Source organism: Micromys minutus, assembly GCF_963924665.1.
Source record: "Micromys minutus genome assembly, chromosome: X".
In the NCBI taxonomy this organism is placed as follows: Eukaryota; Metazoa; Chordata; class Mammalia; order Rodentia; family Muridae; genus Micromys; species Micromys minutus.
The window spans coordinates 80,769,710-80,786,806 of record NC_137970.1 but is presented as its reverse complement, the minus strand read 5'-3'; the positions used below and the strand labels follow the sequence as shown (position 1 = coordinate 80,786,806).

Here is a 17,097-nt window from a genome sequence, read left to right as displayed (position 1 = left end):
CCAGGTTCAATTCCCAGCACCCACATAGTAGTTAACAACTGTCTGTGACGTCAGTTCCAGGGTATCTGAGGCCCTCTTCTGACCTCCACAGTCACCACACCAGGTACACATATATACATATGCAGAGAAATCACTCATCCTCATAAATAGTAAAAATAAATAAATCATTTTTAAAAAAGTTTCAGACCTTTGGTCCTGGAATGCCTGGTGACCCAGGAGGGCCTTCTGGACCCATTCTTCCAGGGGCCCCAGGAGCTCCTGGAGGTCCCGGAATTCCTGGAAATCCTGTAAAATAGCAAGTCATTGTTTTTAGCCCACAGAACGAATAAACTGTAAGATAAACAATCACATCCTCATCTCCCTACTCATGCTTTATGCACTGACATGTTGAACATACAGGAGCATTCTGCATGTTCACTTAGAATCAGGCCTAATAGACATCTGTGAGTCTCTCCATGGCCTTATCCATTCATTTCCACAGAGTGATGGCTCTAAATGATGATATGCTCTTCTGAAGTATCCAATACATTAGAATTGAATAGAATGCATCAATGCCATACATAAATACAGACTTCCCTCCAGCTTACATTGTGATGCAATGTGACAGAATGTCGAACATGTACTTCTACAGATGAGGTAGATGCAACTGTATTATGAGCATTAACACATAAAATAAAATCTGTCCTTTATAAATATTTGGTAGAAGTAAGAAACTGTCATCACCCAAAGGTGATGCCCTGCCATTCATAAGAATAAATTCTGGGAGGGGTCAAGCAGAACTATAGAAAAAAAACCCAAAAATTTTAATAAATCAAGGATTTATTTTACTTGGGATAAAACATTGCATGCGTATATTAAATCTGTTTTCTGATTAATAGATTCTATTAATTTAATATATATTTGAGTACTTCTTGCTACATTTCCAGGAACTATTCTAAGCCCCAAGAATACAATGATGAACACAAATATAATAATTCCCATGATGATCTTTAGCACATGAATAATTTTTGCATCTTGAAATGTAGATAGTTTCATCATTAGACTGTTTTAGAAAATGAACTCCTGGTTCAGTGAGAGACCCTGTTTCCAAAATTAAGGTGCATATAATAATTTTTCTTCTTTAATATTTATTTTTATCATTTCAATTTTATGTGTATAGGTGTTTTGTCTGTGCATATGTACATGAACTATGTGTGTGCCTAGTGTCCTAAGAAAGCAGAGAATGGCACTGAATCCACTAAATCTATAGAGTCAAGAGTGGTTAGGAGCTGCTATGGAGTTGCTAAGAATTAAAACCTAGTCCTCTTAGTCACTAAGCCATCTCTGCAGCCCCCAATGTGACTTTCATATTCATTTTTAAATGGCATATACAAAATTTACATCTACTTTGTTTTATGTTATAAAAGAATAGTATCTTATTAACCAGGTAATCTACACTGCCCCATAAATCGCCTTACATACCTTTGGGACCAGGTGGTCCAGGAGGCCCAATCCCAGGGATACCCGGTTCTCCTTTGCTACCAGGTATTCCTGGTAGGCCTGGTTGGCCTGGAAGTCCAGGATCACCTACAGAAAATAGCAGTGTAAGAATGGAGAACATCAGAAGGAACGAAGTTCAGTGATGAGGATGTTTTGAAACAAAATAAATTATTTTCATACCTGGAGGACCCACTTCACCATCTCTGCCTGGATTGCCTGGCAAGCCAGGCTCCCCTGGCTGGGTGATGGTCTGGCCTGGATCGCCTTTAGGACCTGAAAACAAATGATTCACTCTCAGTGAGAATCTTACTTGGCTGATGGTAACAATCCCAATTTGTATATTCTAGGAAGGTATCAAACTAAAAGGATGAAATTTCAAAAAGAAAAGCCAGATGACGCTTTTAGGTACTTCCATGATTGATGATCTGATAATTAATTTTAGATGTCATACTCACTAGATTAAAGAATATTCAGATGGCTGACAAAATAATTATCTCTGCTTTGTGCCTGTGGCCCATGATTCCAGAAGATAAGTGTATTTAAATCAGTGATTTAAGAAAGAAATGTCTGCCTTTGTACAATATGGACCATTATCATCCAACAGAAGACGACACAACAACAAAACAAAAAGAAACATAGAATCACCCCACCCCCACATTCTTCTAGAACACCTGTCTTCTCCTTCTCTTGAGAATCAGAGCACAAATTGGGATGAGAAGGTAGCTCCATTGGCAATAAGAATCTGTATTAAGATCCTCAGCACTCATAAAACTGTAGCCATAGCATCGCATGTTTATAACCCAAATACTGAGGGAATGGAGGGACGAGGATCCTCAGAGCACACTGGCTACTCAGCCTAGCAATATCAATGAACTCTTGGTTCAGTGAGGGACCCGATTTCTAAAATTAAGGTACAGGTTTTTGATGCTCAAATCATATACAGAAAGGCAACATTATGCAGACCAAGCAGATTTTTATGTGTTTAGGTATATCCGTGTGTGTGTGTGTGTGTGTGTGTGTGTGTGTGTGTAGGAATGTACATATAGGAACACACACATATAAAACAACATTTAAAGGAGGGAGCAAATTTGAAAGAGAACAGGGGTTTACATAGAAAACAGGGAGGAGATGGAAGAATAAAGGTAAGGTGGAAAATTTTACAATTATATTATCATTTTAAATATTAATAAAAGTTATGTTCATGTGTACTTCTCAGTTAAATGGATACAGCTACACAAACATATATACAAGAACAAAATACATTTAACACTACCAACACTGACTGAAATAAATTAACAAGAAATCTCACTTTAAACAAAAACACTATTCCCTTCCTATAAGCATACAGATGGCCTGAGAAACACATTTCCCAGGATTTTGTTTTACTTTTTATGTTTGTCTGTCTATCTATCTATATTTCGTTTTTAAAATAAAACAAACAACAAGAGTAAACATACCAGGTAATCCCGGCTGGCCTGGATTTCCTGCCACACCTTGTATGCCTTTTTCACCTATGGGGCCTGGAGGCCCAAAACCAACAGGGCCTGTAGGTCCCATATTTCCTGGGAGACCTGGTAAACCTGGGTTCCCAGGAGGACCTCTTTCACCCTTAAAAGTAATTCCACCCTGAAAATGAAAACGTTTAAGACATAAAAAACAACAGCAACTTCATGTAGGTTAGTATGAATGAATATAACCAGGGACATGACCCAGCCATAAGTACTCCTTGAAGTTACACTATATAACTGTTATGGTGTCATTGGGTCTGATTATTTACTTACTCAATACCTTCTTCAACAAATATTTCTGAACTCTATCTTCCAGAGATACAAGCTGAGAAGACTTGAGTAGATCAAAATCCCTGCTCTCAAAAGAATCTTACACCCTAACATGAGTTGAGATGTTATTGTCTATTTATCCTATGTAAATACATATTTCCACCCAAATATCCTGTACAACATGTTTAATATACAAAGAGATTGTTCATTTATGCTTAGTGTTTGGCTCTTTAGTATCTTAATCTACTCACAGAAATTTATAACATTTTTATATATACAAAACAAATTAAGTTTCTTCTCATGCTTAAAAGGTTCCAGAGATATTGAGAATAAGAGATGAATTCCTTACTGACCCCTGAGTATTTTAACTCCCTATCCATCTAACCAGAGCTAATAATAATAATGCCCTACTGAGTGAAGGAGTTTATAAAACTTAAATAAAGCAGTAAGGCAACTCTAGTTAATATCGATGTATCACTTCAGTGTAAAATCATACTATTTTAGGCATTTGTAGAGTATTCATCTAAGAACTAGGCCCCATTTTAATTTTGATTTGGCAAGTGATTTATGGGCATGGGGAATAATGAAAATTGAATTTAGGGACTCACACACCAAGTACAAGTTCTACCACTGAGATAGAACCCCATGCTGTAGGAAACATTATTAAATGACAATTTGACATTAAAGTAGGAATATCAAACCAACTCACAGGCTCTCCTTTGGGGCCAGGGAGTCCTGGCAAACCATCCTTTCCTGGATTACCAGGTAAACCCGGAAGCCCTGGAGCTCCAGGGGAACCCAACTCTCCTTTGTCACCTTTCATTCCTGGAAGTGTGAGAACATCCCCAGGGTCACCCTTAGACCCTGGAAAGCCTGGAGCACCTGGATGTCCAGGTATGCCCTGAGTTGGAAGAAAAAAAAAGAGGGAGAAGAAAGAAAAAAATCAGATTTTTTCTAACATTTTCCTTCCAATTTGCTCCATTAACCCACACAATAAATTTACCATACAAAGTAACATATGAAGTAAGAATGGCAAAGCAGAGAGAGGGGAGGAATAAATTATAATTTAAACTAAATTCATATGTATCTGTTTACAAGTGAAAATCAAATGTCACATGGCATCTTTCAGTACTTTGTGGCTCACAATATAATAATCAAAGCTTACTGGCAATCCTTTTGGACCAGGTGTCCCAGCTTGTCCTTTGTCACCCTTCTCTCCAGGGATTCCAAGAGATCCTAAGACACACATAGATCAGGTGAGCACTGAGCCTTAATCCCCCAGTCACATGCATCTAGAAATCAGCATACCACAAACTTCTATTTTAAACAGAAAACTCTATCACATTTAACTCAGATTCATCCCTCTTTCATGTTCTCAATAGAAAGAAATCTGACTTTTTTATAAATTACTATTTAGCAGCACTTACAACATTGCATTTCCAGGTATATCCAACTCATAAGTATTCTTTTGCCAAGTTTTAGCTACTAGAAACTATAAGGTGGGGCATGAGTCCCTACAATCATCCTATTGCCACTGGGAGAAGAAAGGAAAGGAGCTTGCTTATCTTAAATTTCAGTTATATAATCTTCCTATATCTTCACTAGCTCTTTCTTTGGTTTGCCATTCCTTATAATTTGGTTTAAGAGATCTGTTTAGTAACAGACAATACAGGAAAGAAAAGTTACTAAAGTAGTAGTTGTACAGATGAACCTTTGAACTGTGTTTTTATTTCCTGGTTATTAGTTTAAAAGTTAATACTTGCATACTGCTCTGAGTTATTTAGTCCAGGGTTACTGAATCAGAACTTGGGGATGCGATCCAGCAATGTGGAACTGAGCAAGCCCTCTGTGTGATTTTTATTTATTCCCAAGTTTAAGACAAACTAGACTGGAAGCCTGGGCCATATTACTAACTCTTAATGGCAGCAAAGAAACATGCTAAAAGTATTTCCAAACTAACAATTTTGTGTCTTTGGTAGACATACTAGACTGGTAATCAGTCTGGAATCTATTATCATACTGGGCATGCATTTTATATACAACCTCAAGAATATGCAATGTTGGCATATGTAAGGAGTTAATAGAGTGGAATAGTTGCGGTTCTGAAAAATAACTGAAAATTATGAGAGAGGCCATATATGTAGAAAGAATATTGGCAGTATGTTGCCAGAAGTTTAATAGAAACCTTGTTTCTAACGACAATTTGTAATATATCCTCAATGGCTCTGCCACTGGAAACCATACTCATGGTCCAGATAAAATGAACATTCTTCCTAGTTTTCTAGAAGAAAATCCTGCCTCTAAATGTCATTTCCCTTTTGGGACACTGCAATTCTTTGACTAATACCAAATGCTATAATAGATAATGTTGGTAGCTTCCGGTTATAAATACAAGTGTAATTTATTTCATAAGAGTGGCATTTCATACTCAAATTCTACACATAAGTGACTAGCTATAAATGGTAAATTGACATTATAAAACAATTAGCATACTCAAAAAAGCCAAAATATTTTAAATGATCGACTATATGAAGGGTATTTTACCTGGAGGACCTGGGAGACCTGGTAAGCCAGGTTGCCCTGGAGGCCCTGAAATGCCAGTTCCAATACAGTTGAAGCAAGTATCACCTTTGTCACCTGGCAAAAAACAAATATTACTGGAGGGGTTACTTAAACCTTCTTTTAATGGGATTCTAAAGAAGTCAGCTGTAAGGAATAATAGCATTCTTACCCAACAGTATGACTAGAGAAGCCTATGTCTAAAATCAATTCTTAGATAAATAAAAAAAATACTAAGTGCCTAGTGTAGATAGAGAGCAGCTTTAAGTATTTGTGACATACTGATAGAGAAAATTCCATGTTTTTGTGGAGCTAACTTCCTACCAATAGAAAGGACTAATAAACAATAAAGACATCAGATTATTAAATTACATATTAAATCCAGTAAGTTTTAAATATGAATGAAAAAAAAGTTGTTGGGGGAAATGGATTTAAGAGTGATGAGTGTGTGCTAGAGATCGGTAGACGAGAGAAACGTTGCAATTTGAAATAGGGTGAGGTCAGGACAGATCTCATTGACAAACTGAAAAGCATGGCATTTGCACAAATATAGCCTATTCTATGCATAAGCAAGCCAAGGCCCATAGATCAATCTGCTGAAGTGGAATGAGAAAGTGAGACAAGGGTATAGATTTGTAAGGGAAATGAATGGCTTATGGTGAAACATAAAAGCCACACTAGACTGTAGCTTTCACTGTGAGTTACATGAGATGCTGGTGGGTATTAAACGGAAGACCTCCATTTCCCCATGAGCAGACATAGAATAATGAATTGCACATTCATCTGTTAGGCGTACACCACTCATTATTTGGTCTTTCTCACTACAAGGGAATTCATGACCAAACTACGTGTTTTGCTTAAAGATTTAAAAACCATGTACCTATTCTACCTCTAGCACCCCAAAACAATTTGTGGTAGTCTTAAAAATCTAGCTATCCTATCTACACTTACTTGGTAAGATATTCATGGTATTTACCTATTTAATTTTTCAAACAGTATATTTTGATTATATTCTTTCCCCTCTCCTAACTCCTGTATACCACACATGAATCCTCCTTTTAACGTTTCAGGGAAATCTGGACTCTTTGCATTAGTTAATTTTAAGAAAGGAACTCCCATTATTAATTAAGTCAATGAAATGTCCCACTATTTGGTAACATATTACAAGTCTTTAGATGTCAATCAATATTGTTTCAAAAATGCCCCACGAATACCTACACACAATTTCTTCAATGATTACCCTCATCATCATCTTACAATTTAATTTTCTTCATCTACTCACAGTTCCTCCAACTTTCTAGGGTTTTTCAACTATAATAAAGTTATTTATTCTTAAACTAATAGTTAATCAAAAATACAGCAACAAAAAAGCAGTTTCCTAAATCATATGGATATTCAAGCACAATCCCTTGATAATTCCCATCGAATAAAAATAATCAAATAATTAAGATAGATAATTATATTTATTTCCTTAATTGTAGTACCCATATTTTTTTTATTTTTCTTATTGTTTACCGCTTGAGCACTGTTATCATTACTTGAGTAATCTCAATTCTAATAAAAATGCAAGTAAGGACCAAGAATCCACACTATTATTCAAATTCCAAATTGTTATAACACTGTCATACCTATTACATCTGTTTCTTTAACTTCATAAATTATTCAATCTCACATATTATTAAATTGAACAAAAACCTCTATCTCATAATTTGTTAGTAATGCAACTATAATTTATTCTATCAAAAGCCACCATTAGCACCTTCAATTATTCAATTAGTGTATCACAGGTCTGAATGCTCTTCAGCTGACACTGCTGTAATATATGCGAATACTAGCATCACTCCTCAACAAAATATGAACTAATCCTACCAAAGACTCAAATCAAATCTTAATACAATTCCAAGCCCACTACTACCACTTAACACTAACTTAAGTCTGCCACAAATAGGTATACTTTTAAGAATCTTTTACCAAAGAAAAGCAAATAATCATGTAATTAGTATTTCCATGTAAAATTAAAGCAAGACTACTGGCAAGAGGAAATCATCGCTATTTTTCAACTACAGAAACTCTAGTGACCAAAAATCTCCCCCTTTGTCATTAATGTTATTAGCCACTTAATATGTTGGTTTTCCAGCTCCAACCAATTTCAGCATGACAAAAATGTACTCTTTTATAAGGCAGCTGCATGACACTGCTAATTTATTAACACACTCCTATATGTAGTAATACATTGTACATTAGATAAAATGGTTACATTTTTGTCTCATGTCTGTCTGCTGGATGACTTATCCAGCATTTTTATGCAAATACAGTTTCCATAATTTTTATTGGCTTGTTTTCCTTCCTATGAAAAACAAGGCCTCTATTATGGTCATTAATTCTCCTGGAAACTTGAAGCACTGAAATATTTTTTATTACTTGCAGTAGAAATGGAAAAACTAGGTAAGAATTTTTTAATCAAAACCCTTAGGGAAACAGGGGGCATACAGACTACAGGGCTTTAAGTATAAACAGCAGCTATAATTAGTTAAGAAGGTAGTGTCTGGCACAAATGTAAATATCACTGTGTATGTGGTGGCATAGATCCTTACAAGTGTTTGTTATTACTTTAATTTGTCAATGAAGAAGGAAGCAAGAATCTTCAAGTGATAATTACTATAAGTATAAAAAGAGAAATGAAAATGCTAAACCTCAGTTCCAAATGAACAAAAGGAACTGAGGAAACAGCAAAGAAGTCAAGGTTAATAATAGAGTTGATTTCAATGAATGATCATATAATTTAAGTTAAATTAAGAACAAAGAAAATATACTATTAAGTTACAGCTACTCTAAAATAGATTTCAATGGGAGACGTGCTAGAATCAAGTTATTAGAAGTTGTAAGCTAAAAAGAGCGGAGATGTGAAATGAATACTACGAAAATATACACTATTGTTAAGGAGATGATACTGGAGTGTGAGTTTGGGAATGGATGTCTCAAGATAGAAGTTATAATACAGGGCATTCTGCTAATGACTTTAAAGAATGAAAGGATGCTTGCAGATCAAACCTTTTACTCCTTGCTCTCCTTGGAGTCCTTTATCACCTGGAGATCCTGGGGGCCCTGGAGGGCCTGCTTTACAGATTTCATCACCTGAGGTTAAAGATAAAATAGCAAGATAATTAAATGTCATGAAATGTTGAGAAGACTAGAGAAAGAAAACAGGCTAGAAAAAATACATATTGTCAATTATTTCTCTGTAAAAATACAACTCAGTAATCAATATAGCTACATATTGTTGATAATGAATACTGTTTGAAGGTCAATGAATTTGGAAAACCTCAAACTAAAAATCACAATATACTCTCTTAGATAATAGGAACATAAATAATGATGCCAAACTTCAGTCAGATCAACTTATACATGAAGCGTAGCAAAAGAACAGCCAAACTTGTCAGGATGAAAGCACAGCTTACTGGAGGGCAACTGGGGGCCAGGAGGACCAGGAGGTCCTGGAAGGCCAGGAGCCCCAGGCTGTCCATCAAGTCCAGGAGATCCAGGAAGACAAATTCCAGGGGGACCTTCATCACCTTTCTGGCCCCTTTCACCAGGATATCCAGGGGGACCAGGGGGACCCATGACTGCTGTCCCTAAATAAGAAAAAGTACATGTTAAATTGACCAAAATGATCTTATCTTATACACAATTACTTTGATCCTCAAGAAGACATTAAGAATGATAAAATTTGTCTTTAATATAACATTGGTTGTATTTTCTTTGTGCATTTTAAAATTGTATTTTTTAGGAAGCAAAACAATGAGTTGCATTATGGCATATATACATATATTAATACCCACCACCACAGTACCTTATCCATCTCTCATCCTTACACTCTTATTTCTACCTGAACAGTCTTCTCTCTGCTTCTGTGTCACATTCTATAGGGCTAAATTAGATTCTGCTTAGAAGAAACAATGTGCATTATTTTGTCTTTGTTCTCCCCATTTGCTGCTCATGTTTTAAATACTTTCCTCTACAACTTAGTTCCTGTTCAGTTCTCTTTTGCCTTAAGGTTTCCTATGGTAATTAACATTTGGAAGGAAGAAACTCTTAAATGATGTAACAGTTTGAATATAAGGCATAATTACGTAAAGTACTAGCCAGGTGCAGGGAGTGTGTGCCTTACACACAGCACTCAAGTGACAGGAGTGTTTCTGAGAGTTCAAGGCCAGCCTGGTACTACAGTAAATTTCATGATAGCCATACATAATGAGACCCTATCTTAAAAATCAACAAACAAAAGTAATTTTATGACTTTGAAATTACTAATAAATTAATACGCTCTCTTTGACATGATGATGTTCTACCCTTAGAAATATCAGAAAATCATTAGTAATGGGGGGAATTTTTTCTTTCTACATTTAAAAAATATTATTGGGCATTTTATTAATTTATATTTCAAATGTTATCCTTTTTCCTAGTTTACCCTCCAGAAACCCCCATTCAATCTCCCCTCCCCCTGATTCTATGAGGGTTCTCTCCCTCCCACCCATGCCCTCCCTCCTGCTTCACCACCCTGACATTCCCCTACACTAGTGCATCATTATTTATCTTTATATATATGTATATATATATATACACACATATATATATATAATTGGATATTTTATTTATTTACATTTCAAATGTTATCCCCCTTCCCAGTTTCCCTTCCGCAAACTCCCTATCCCATCTTTCCAACCCCTGCATCTATGAGGGTGCATCCCCACCCATCTACTCCCTCCTCCCTGCCTGGCATTACCCTACACTGGGGCATCCAGCCTTCACAGAACCAAGGACCCCTCCTCCCACTGATGTCAGACAAGGCCATCCTCTGCTACATATGTGGCTGGAGCCATGGGTCTCTCCATGTGTACTCTTTGGATAGTGGTTTAGTCCATGGCAGCTCTAGGAGGTCTGGTTGGTTGATATTGTTGTTCTTCCCATGGGCTGGCAAACCCCTTCAGCACCTTCGGTTCTTTCTCTAACTCCTCCATTTCGGTCCCCATGCTCAGTTCCATGGTTGGTTGCAAGCATTCAACTCTGCCTTTGTCAAGGTGTTACTTTTTTCATTTATAGTCTTGTCACTGGGGGGGGGTGACTAGTTAGAAAGAAGGGGCTCAAAGGGAAATTAAGGGAGATGACAGAACTAAACGAGGCTGAATATAATCACATTATATTATACACACATATGAAACTGTCAAAATGCAAAAAGAGTGGTATTTCAATATGATTAAATAAAACATATAACTCTGCTTCTGAACATTTTTTAGTTCCACGGCATATTTTTGCACTGGAACAAACTTTATGTTTTGTTTTCAAAACTACTAAGGACATAATTGTATATTTTTAAAAATTATTTTTCTACATTTAAAGCTTAACTCTTAATTAATGTTAGGATCAACTTAGAAAGTTTTTTTTTTTTCAAATCCAACTGGAAATTGAAATCTGATGGCCAGGACATTAAAGGATTATTTCTTAATGTAATGAACTTTAAATTATTGATCTCTAACATAAAATGTATCTTGGTATATATTTAGTAATTTTAGATTATTCACTATAACTATATATTTTAAATTCATATGTATTTTGTAAACTTGTGTGATTTTATGTGCACCATTTGTGTGCTGGAGTGTGAGTGGTAGAGAGAATCTGATTCTTTGGAACTGGAGTTATCAGCAATTGTAAGCAACCATGCAGGTGCTGAGTACCAACTTCGAGTCCTCTGGCAGAGCAGCTAGCTCTCCAAACCACTGAACCATCTCTTCAGCCCCTTTCATAAATATCTTACAAAGGTCTGGAAGGAGTTCTTCCTTATATTTGGGGAGTCGGTTTCATATGCTTTGTTGATATTATTAATTTATACACATTTACATTTGCTGTCATATTGTCTTTTACTTTGTAAATGTAGTCAGTTACAGCAACAAAACATACAAACATCTTTGATATCTTGGAAAAATTAAATGATGATAACATTCTATATAATTTATAAAGATATTATCATTTTAATTTAGCATAATTATAATTTGTTCATAAATAAAATTGAATAAATTTTAGTTATAGTGTTTTCTCTTGGTTGGTTTGTTATCAGTGTTATTAGGTTTCCTACCAAAGCCTTGAAATAATACAAAGCATGGGGTTCTTTTTCCAGTTTGGTAGAATACATGCATAAAACTATAAAAATGCCTGTAAATCAACACTTCTTCATGTATATCTTCAATATTTCAAAATCACCTATATTAATTGACTTACTTAGACTTCCTACTAATAACAAATTTAATAATTTTGTTTTCTTGCTTAGGGCTTATTTTTAATCTATAATATTAAATATATTAGTAGAGATTTATAGATTTCTAGTAATTTAAAATAAAAATTTATGGCAACATCCTTTTTCCTTTACTAATTTTAGTTTTTACCATTTGTGAGTTTTAACTTGACTGTATTTGTAAATATATTCTCATTTCAAACACTTTTCCATGTCATATTTTAGTGGCCACGTTCAGCTGTATCTGTTTTTGTTTTCCTTTTATTTTTTTTTATCATAGTAAAGTGTTCCACTCTACATTTTTGTGTTTGTTTCTTGTTTGAGTTAAATTTAGCCCTTCTTGTTTTCTTTACCATTTCTAGGCATATGTACTTACTGTGTGTAATGCAAGTACCTTATCCCTGGGCTACATTCCTAGTTCTCTCTTATTTGGGTATTTGTAATCGGATGATAGCGTGTAGGGACTGTTTGCTCTACAGTCAAGGTGTTTTGATATAAAGCACATTTTATTGTGGCTTAGCATTGTCACATTTGCCTGTTTTATCTCTGGAACTATATTTAACTACATCAACATACAAATATTTTAAGAATATTTGATGTTTTTCCACTCCATTTTACTGTAGTCACAGAGAATCATACACAAGCATACGCATACTTTATTCTTTTCAAATAAAAACATTTTTATAAATATTATATGTAAATTTACAGAGAATATTCTTTGCTTTCTAGAATATTTTTCTTCTCTCTCATTCAGATTGCTTCATTATTTTGGTCCAATTACTTATACCCTATATTAATATACTCAGTGTGCTAAGGATCTGTCAATTGACCCCCTGAAGCTTATCAATTTTATTATATAATTGGAGGTTATTCATTAGTCGTATAAAGGTTCATGACTTTAATCACTGTATCATTATTTATTAATATCTCTGTTATTAATGCATTTTTCATTGAATTTTCTTTCATTTGACATTAAAATTAAATAGCTTTCTTTTTTCTATGAATCACTTAATTAACATTTTTTGCACCTTACTTTCAAGCTTCCTCTGCTTCAGATATACATATTCTGAGGACTATACAAGTATTTTATCTAAATTTTACATCATTGTCATCTAGCTGGTGTTTTCAAATTTAACATTTGCTGGAGTTAATGATTTACTTTTCAGTATCTCTTTTGTCCTCATATATTTCATATATTCAGTGAGAGACAGACTCTCTCACTGAAGGTGGAGCTTAACAATTAGGCTAGACTCACCGGCCAGAAAATCCCCAGAATCCTCCTGTCTTACTTGTATGGGGTTGAAGGCATGCATCACTGTCCCTAGATTTTTACATCACAGTTAAGGATTCAAACCTAGGTCCTCATGTTTGTATGGCAGACATTTGATCCTTTGAACCACTCTTAAAGCCTTTAAATCTGTATTTTTCTAAGCGCCTATAGTGAATAATTTATTAATGTTCTCAAATACTATTAAGTGAGATAACAACTGTACCACTAGCTGACTCCTCATCCCCTTTGTGTCTGCCCATACCATGGAAAGAATATTCGCACATGCACGGTCTTGGTTTGTTACATAAATCATATTTTTAGGAACTAAGAGAAATATAAGTTGTTGAAATCTTAGTTACTGATTCTTTTAGCCTACCTTTCATCTCTACTTTGTCCTGAATTTGTCCTCTTACTGTCATGGTAAAATCTTTAGTAATGACTTCAAAGAAGATTCGGAGGAGGTGAATCTTCTAGGTATCCTACCTCCACATCAGCATGACAGTTTAGGAAACTATAGGATCCAAAATTCATAGTTATTTGTCCTTGCTACTGTGAAAATGTGCTCCATAATCCTCTACAAACTCTTGCCAAGGCAATGTGCCCTTCTCCCACTTAGGTAGGTTTTCAGAAGTGTTTGTTTGTTTGGATTTTGCTTTCATTTGTTTGTTTGTTTAATTTAATTTCTAAATTCTGAAATCTCCATGTCATAAGTCTATGAGTATCATAGTTATGTGGCTTTGTAATTTTATTATTACTTTATTCTTGGTTAGTGTTTAACAATCTTTTCCACTGAGTAGGGTGTGTGTGTGTGTGTGTGTGTGTGTGTGTGTGTATACAAATGTACTTTACAAAGGTGGAAAGTCACAGCCATTAGTCATTTTTAAATACTGTTTTGTGTCCCATTCTTTTGTACTTTAACTCCTCACACATGGTAGTTTTGGGAAATACAGTTTATCCCCTATGCATTATAATTTTCCTTTATACTCTTCAACTCCTGATCTCTTACTATATCCTGGGAAAATGCCTCATGATAGTTTTCAAAGCATAACAAATATTTAGCTCACTGCTTTGAGATAAGGAATGAAAAGCACATATTTAGACCATAATAAAACTCACACTAATTAGTTTCTTTCTTAGAAGGTGTTACTTTTTCCATCATGATAGCTTTTCCTTAGTTATACATTTTTAAGGGAAAGGAACTATAATTCATTGAATACATGGGTGTGCTAGATACTGAAACAGACACTATTGTGAATTTGGCATAAAAATCTTACAACTTAATAAACAGGAATCAAAGGGTCACTTTAATTTGCAGCCAAATTATAAGTGCTACAATATACATTGAATCTTCTAAGGAAATGATATACAAGTCAGCAGTGAGCCTTAAAGATTTATTTCACGGTGAAATCACAGTGGAGATTTCTAATGCACTGATTCTGGAATTCCAAGTGCACAGTGCTGCTTAGCAAGGTTATATTAAAAATGTAGAAATGTAAGGAATTTGTTAGGTCAGCATCATGTCCCCTGAAAACATGAAAGGTGTGATGATTCATGTACAGAATCAAGGAACTATTTGGTACAATATATTTTAATAGAAGGTAAAAGTGATATTTATGGCATTAAGTAGGCTTTTTTATAAATACATGTGAAGAATTTGTTGGGAACCACAGTACAGGTTTGGCATAATTGGCCATTTAGAAAGTCCTCATTTTGATAGGGGAGATATCTAAGTGTGTATGGTGCTTTTGGAGGTCAGATCCACAGAAACTACTTGAGAGCCTGGAATGATGTTAGTGGTAATATGACTTTAATTCTGGTGGAGCAGACAAATCTTGGGGGCTAACGTGCCAGCCCAGACTTGCTTAATGAGGAAAAAAGTAAAGAAAGACTGTTTAGTGTCAACTTATGGCCTCCACAGATGCTCACATGGGTGAGTTCATCCCCAAAAGTATATCATACACAAACATACAAGGTTTGACGCCTAGAACATTCATGTCATCCATTGTCATGCCCAGTCAAACCACTATGATAAAATTATTTGTATGGATTGTCAAGGGTACAAAAGCACAGAGATAGAAACACAGTCTTTTACCTGGAGGTCCAGGAAAGCCAGGTGGACCTTGTATTCCAGGAAATCCTCGCTCTCCCTTTTCTCCAGGCAAACCAGGTAGCCCAATATTTCCTTTTTCTCCCACAGTCACACCAGTTCCAGGTGAAGGAATTACCTTTTTATGGATAAAGGAATTGAGACATTGGTAAAGAAGCTTGCTCTTCTAAGTGTAATTAAGCAGGTACATGTGATTATGATGCTCTATTTTCACACAGTTCTTAGATATGAAATCATTAAAACAATCACATAAATTGAGTCTCCTTAGGACTGTTACATAGATCTTCCAACTTCCAACATTTATGAAACATGTAATACCAGCTAGATTATTGAGCCCAAGGCTTGCAAAGATAAAAGTGGGTTTTGTTTTTCTCTTCTCATATTATTCATAATATTCCAGACACCTGAAGCCTCGTAATTCTTCCCAAAACTGCCATACTTTCTGTCCCCATCTCACACTGTAAGTTTGTTTCTTCAAATAAACTTTTCCATGGAAACTACTTGTCCTAAGGACACTACTTGCCTACTTACTGTATTGACATTACTTGTAACCCTAAATCGGTCAAACCACTTCCTTCACTATTGCTCTTACTTATTTCTTTCCCTATCATTTCTAGCAATAAATTCTTATCACTCAAGTCTATCTGGCTAGAACCACTTCATACAATGTACACATTTTCATATTACATATGCCTTCCAAAAATCACTGACTCACACATCACTTGTTCTTTCTTGAGAGAGAGCCCAATCTCTTTCAGGAATACCTGTCTTCTACATCCTCTCATAACTTACTTGTGCTCTAAACCATTTGACAAAAGTAAAGAATTTTAAGTTGGTCTGGCATACAAATGAATACCTGCTAGCCAACTATGATATTTCATATTACTGGTGTCCAATAGACATAAAAATGTTAATAAACAGGTGCTCATAGATTAAGAGCACTGGCTGCTCTTCCGGAGATCCTGATTCAATTCCCAGTAACCACATGGTGGCTCACAACCATCTATAATGAGATCTGATGCCCTCTTCTGGTGTGTCTGAAGACAGCAATAGTGTACTCACATACATGAAATAAATAAATATGTATTTTAAAAAAGTCAGTAAACTTCAAAGTTTTACAATACAAAATAAAGGAAATGGTCCCAAGGAAAAGTGTGCCACACTCTTAAAAGTTCCATTTTGCCTCTTGATTTTATTTTCTCATTTTCTGGAGACATTATTTTTTGGAGAACTTATTTTGATCTGGAAATTCAAGTGAAAGTGGATAAAAATGATCTAACATCTATTAAGCATTGCCTTGTTAGGTTTAGTAGAATTCTACATATTCCTATCTGAGACTCATTAGGGTAAAACAGAAGAACTAATATGTCAAGAGAGTATAGAATGCTTTACAGCACTCTGGATTCTGTGCAGTGTTGAGTCTAGAGAATTACCAAATTTTATCTAAAACATTGGTTAAACCTCAACAGTGATTTTTAATTCTTGATACAATTGGAAATATACATGAATTAAATTCTACAATCAAGGTCAATAGGATGGAAAATCTGTACTATCAGCTCCTCCCAGTTATAGCAATTTCCTACTTGTTATTTGAAGCCTCAGAAAGCACACCCAGGAA

The 17,097-nt window shown here is 35.2% G+C and overlaps 1 protein-coding gene across 2 annotated transcripts in view; it reads right to left on the bottom strand.

The window, feature by feature from the left end:
• Positions 1-17,097, bottom strand: part of COL4A5 (collagen type IV alpha 5 chain) — a gene marked incomplete at both ends in the record, with an annotated part of 196,303 nt that overhangs the window by 73,828 nt on the left and 105,378 nt on the right. For both annotated transcript variants that reach the window (XM_080910484.1, XM_080910485.1), the window contains 10 exons: positions 188-285; positions 1,462-1,566; positions 1,660-1,752; positions 2,937-3,105; positions 3,967-4,158; positions 4,423-4,493; positions 5,802-5,894; positions 8,868-8,951; positions 9,275-9,448; positions 15,465-15,597. In XM_080910484.1, the coding sequence (XP_080766610.1) occupies positions 188-285; positions 1,462-1,566; positions 1,660-1,752; positions 2,937-3,105; positions 3,967-4,158; positions 4,423-4,493; positions 5,802-5,894; positions 8,868-8,951; positions 9,275-9,448; positions 15,465-15,597 (1,212 nt within the window). The remainder of the gene's footprint in view (positions 1-187; positions 286-1,461; positions 1,567-1,659; positions 1,753-2,936; positions 3,106-3,966; positions 4,159-4,422; positions 4,494-5,801; positions 5,895-8,867; positions 8,952-9,274; positions 9,449-15,464; positions 15,598-17,097) is intronic.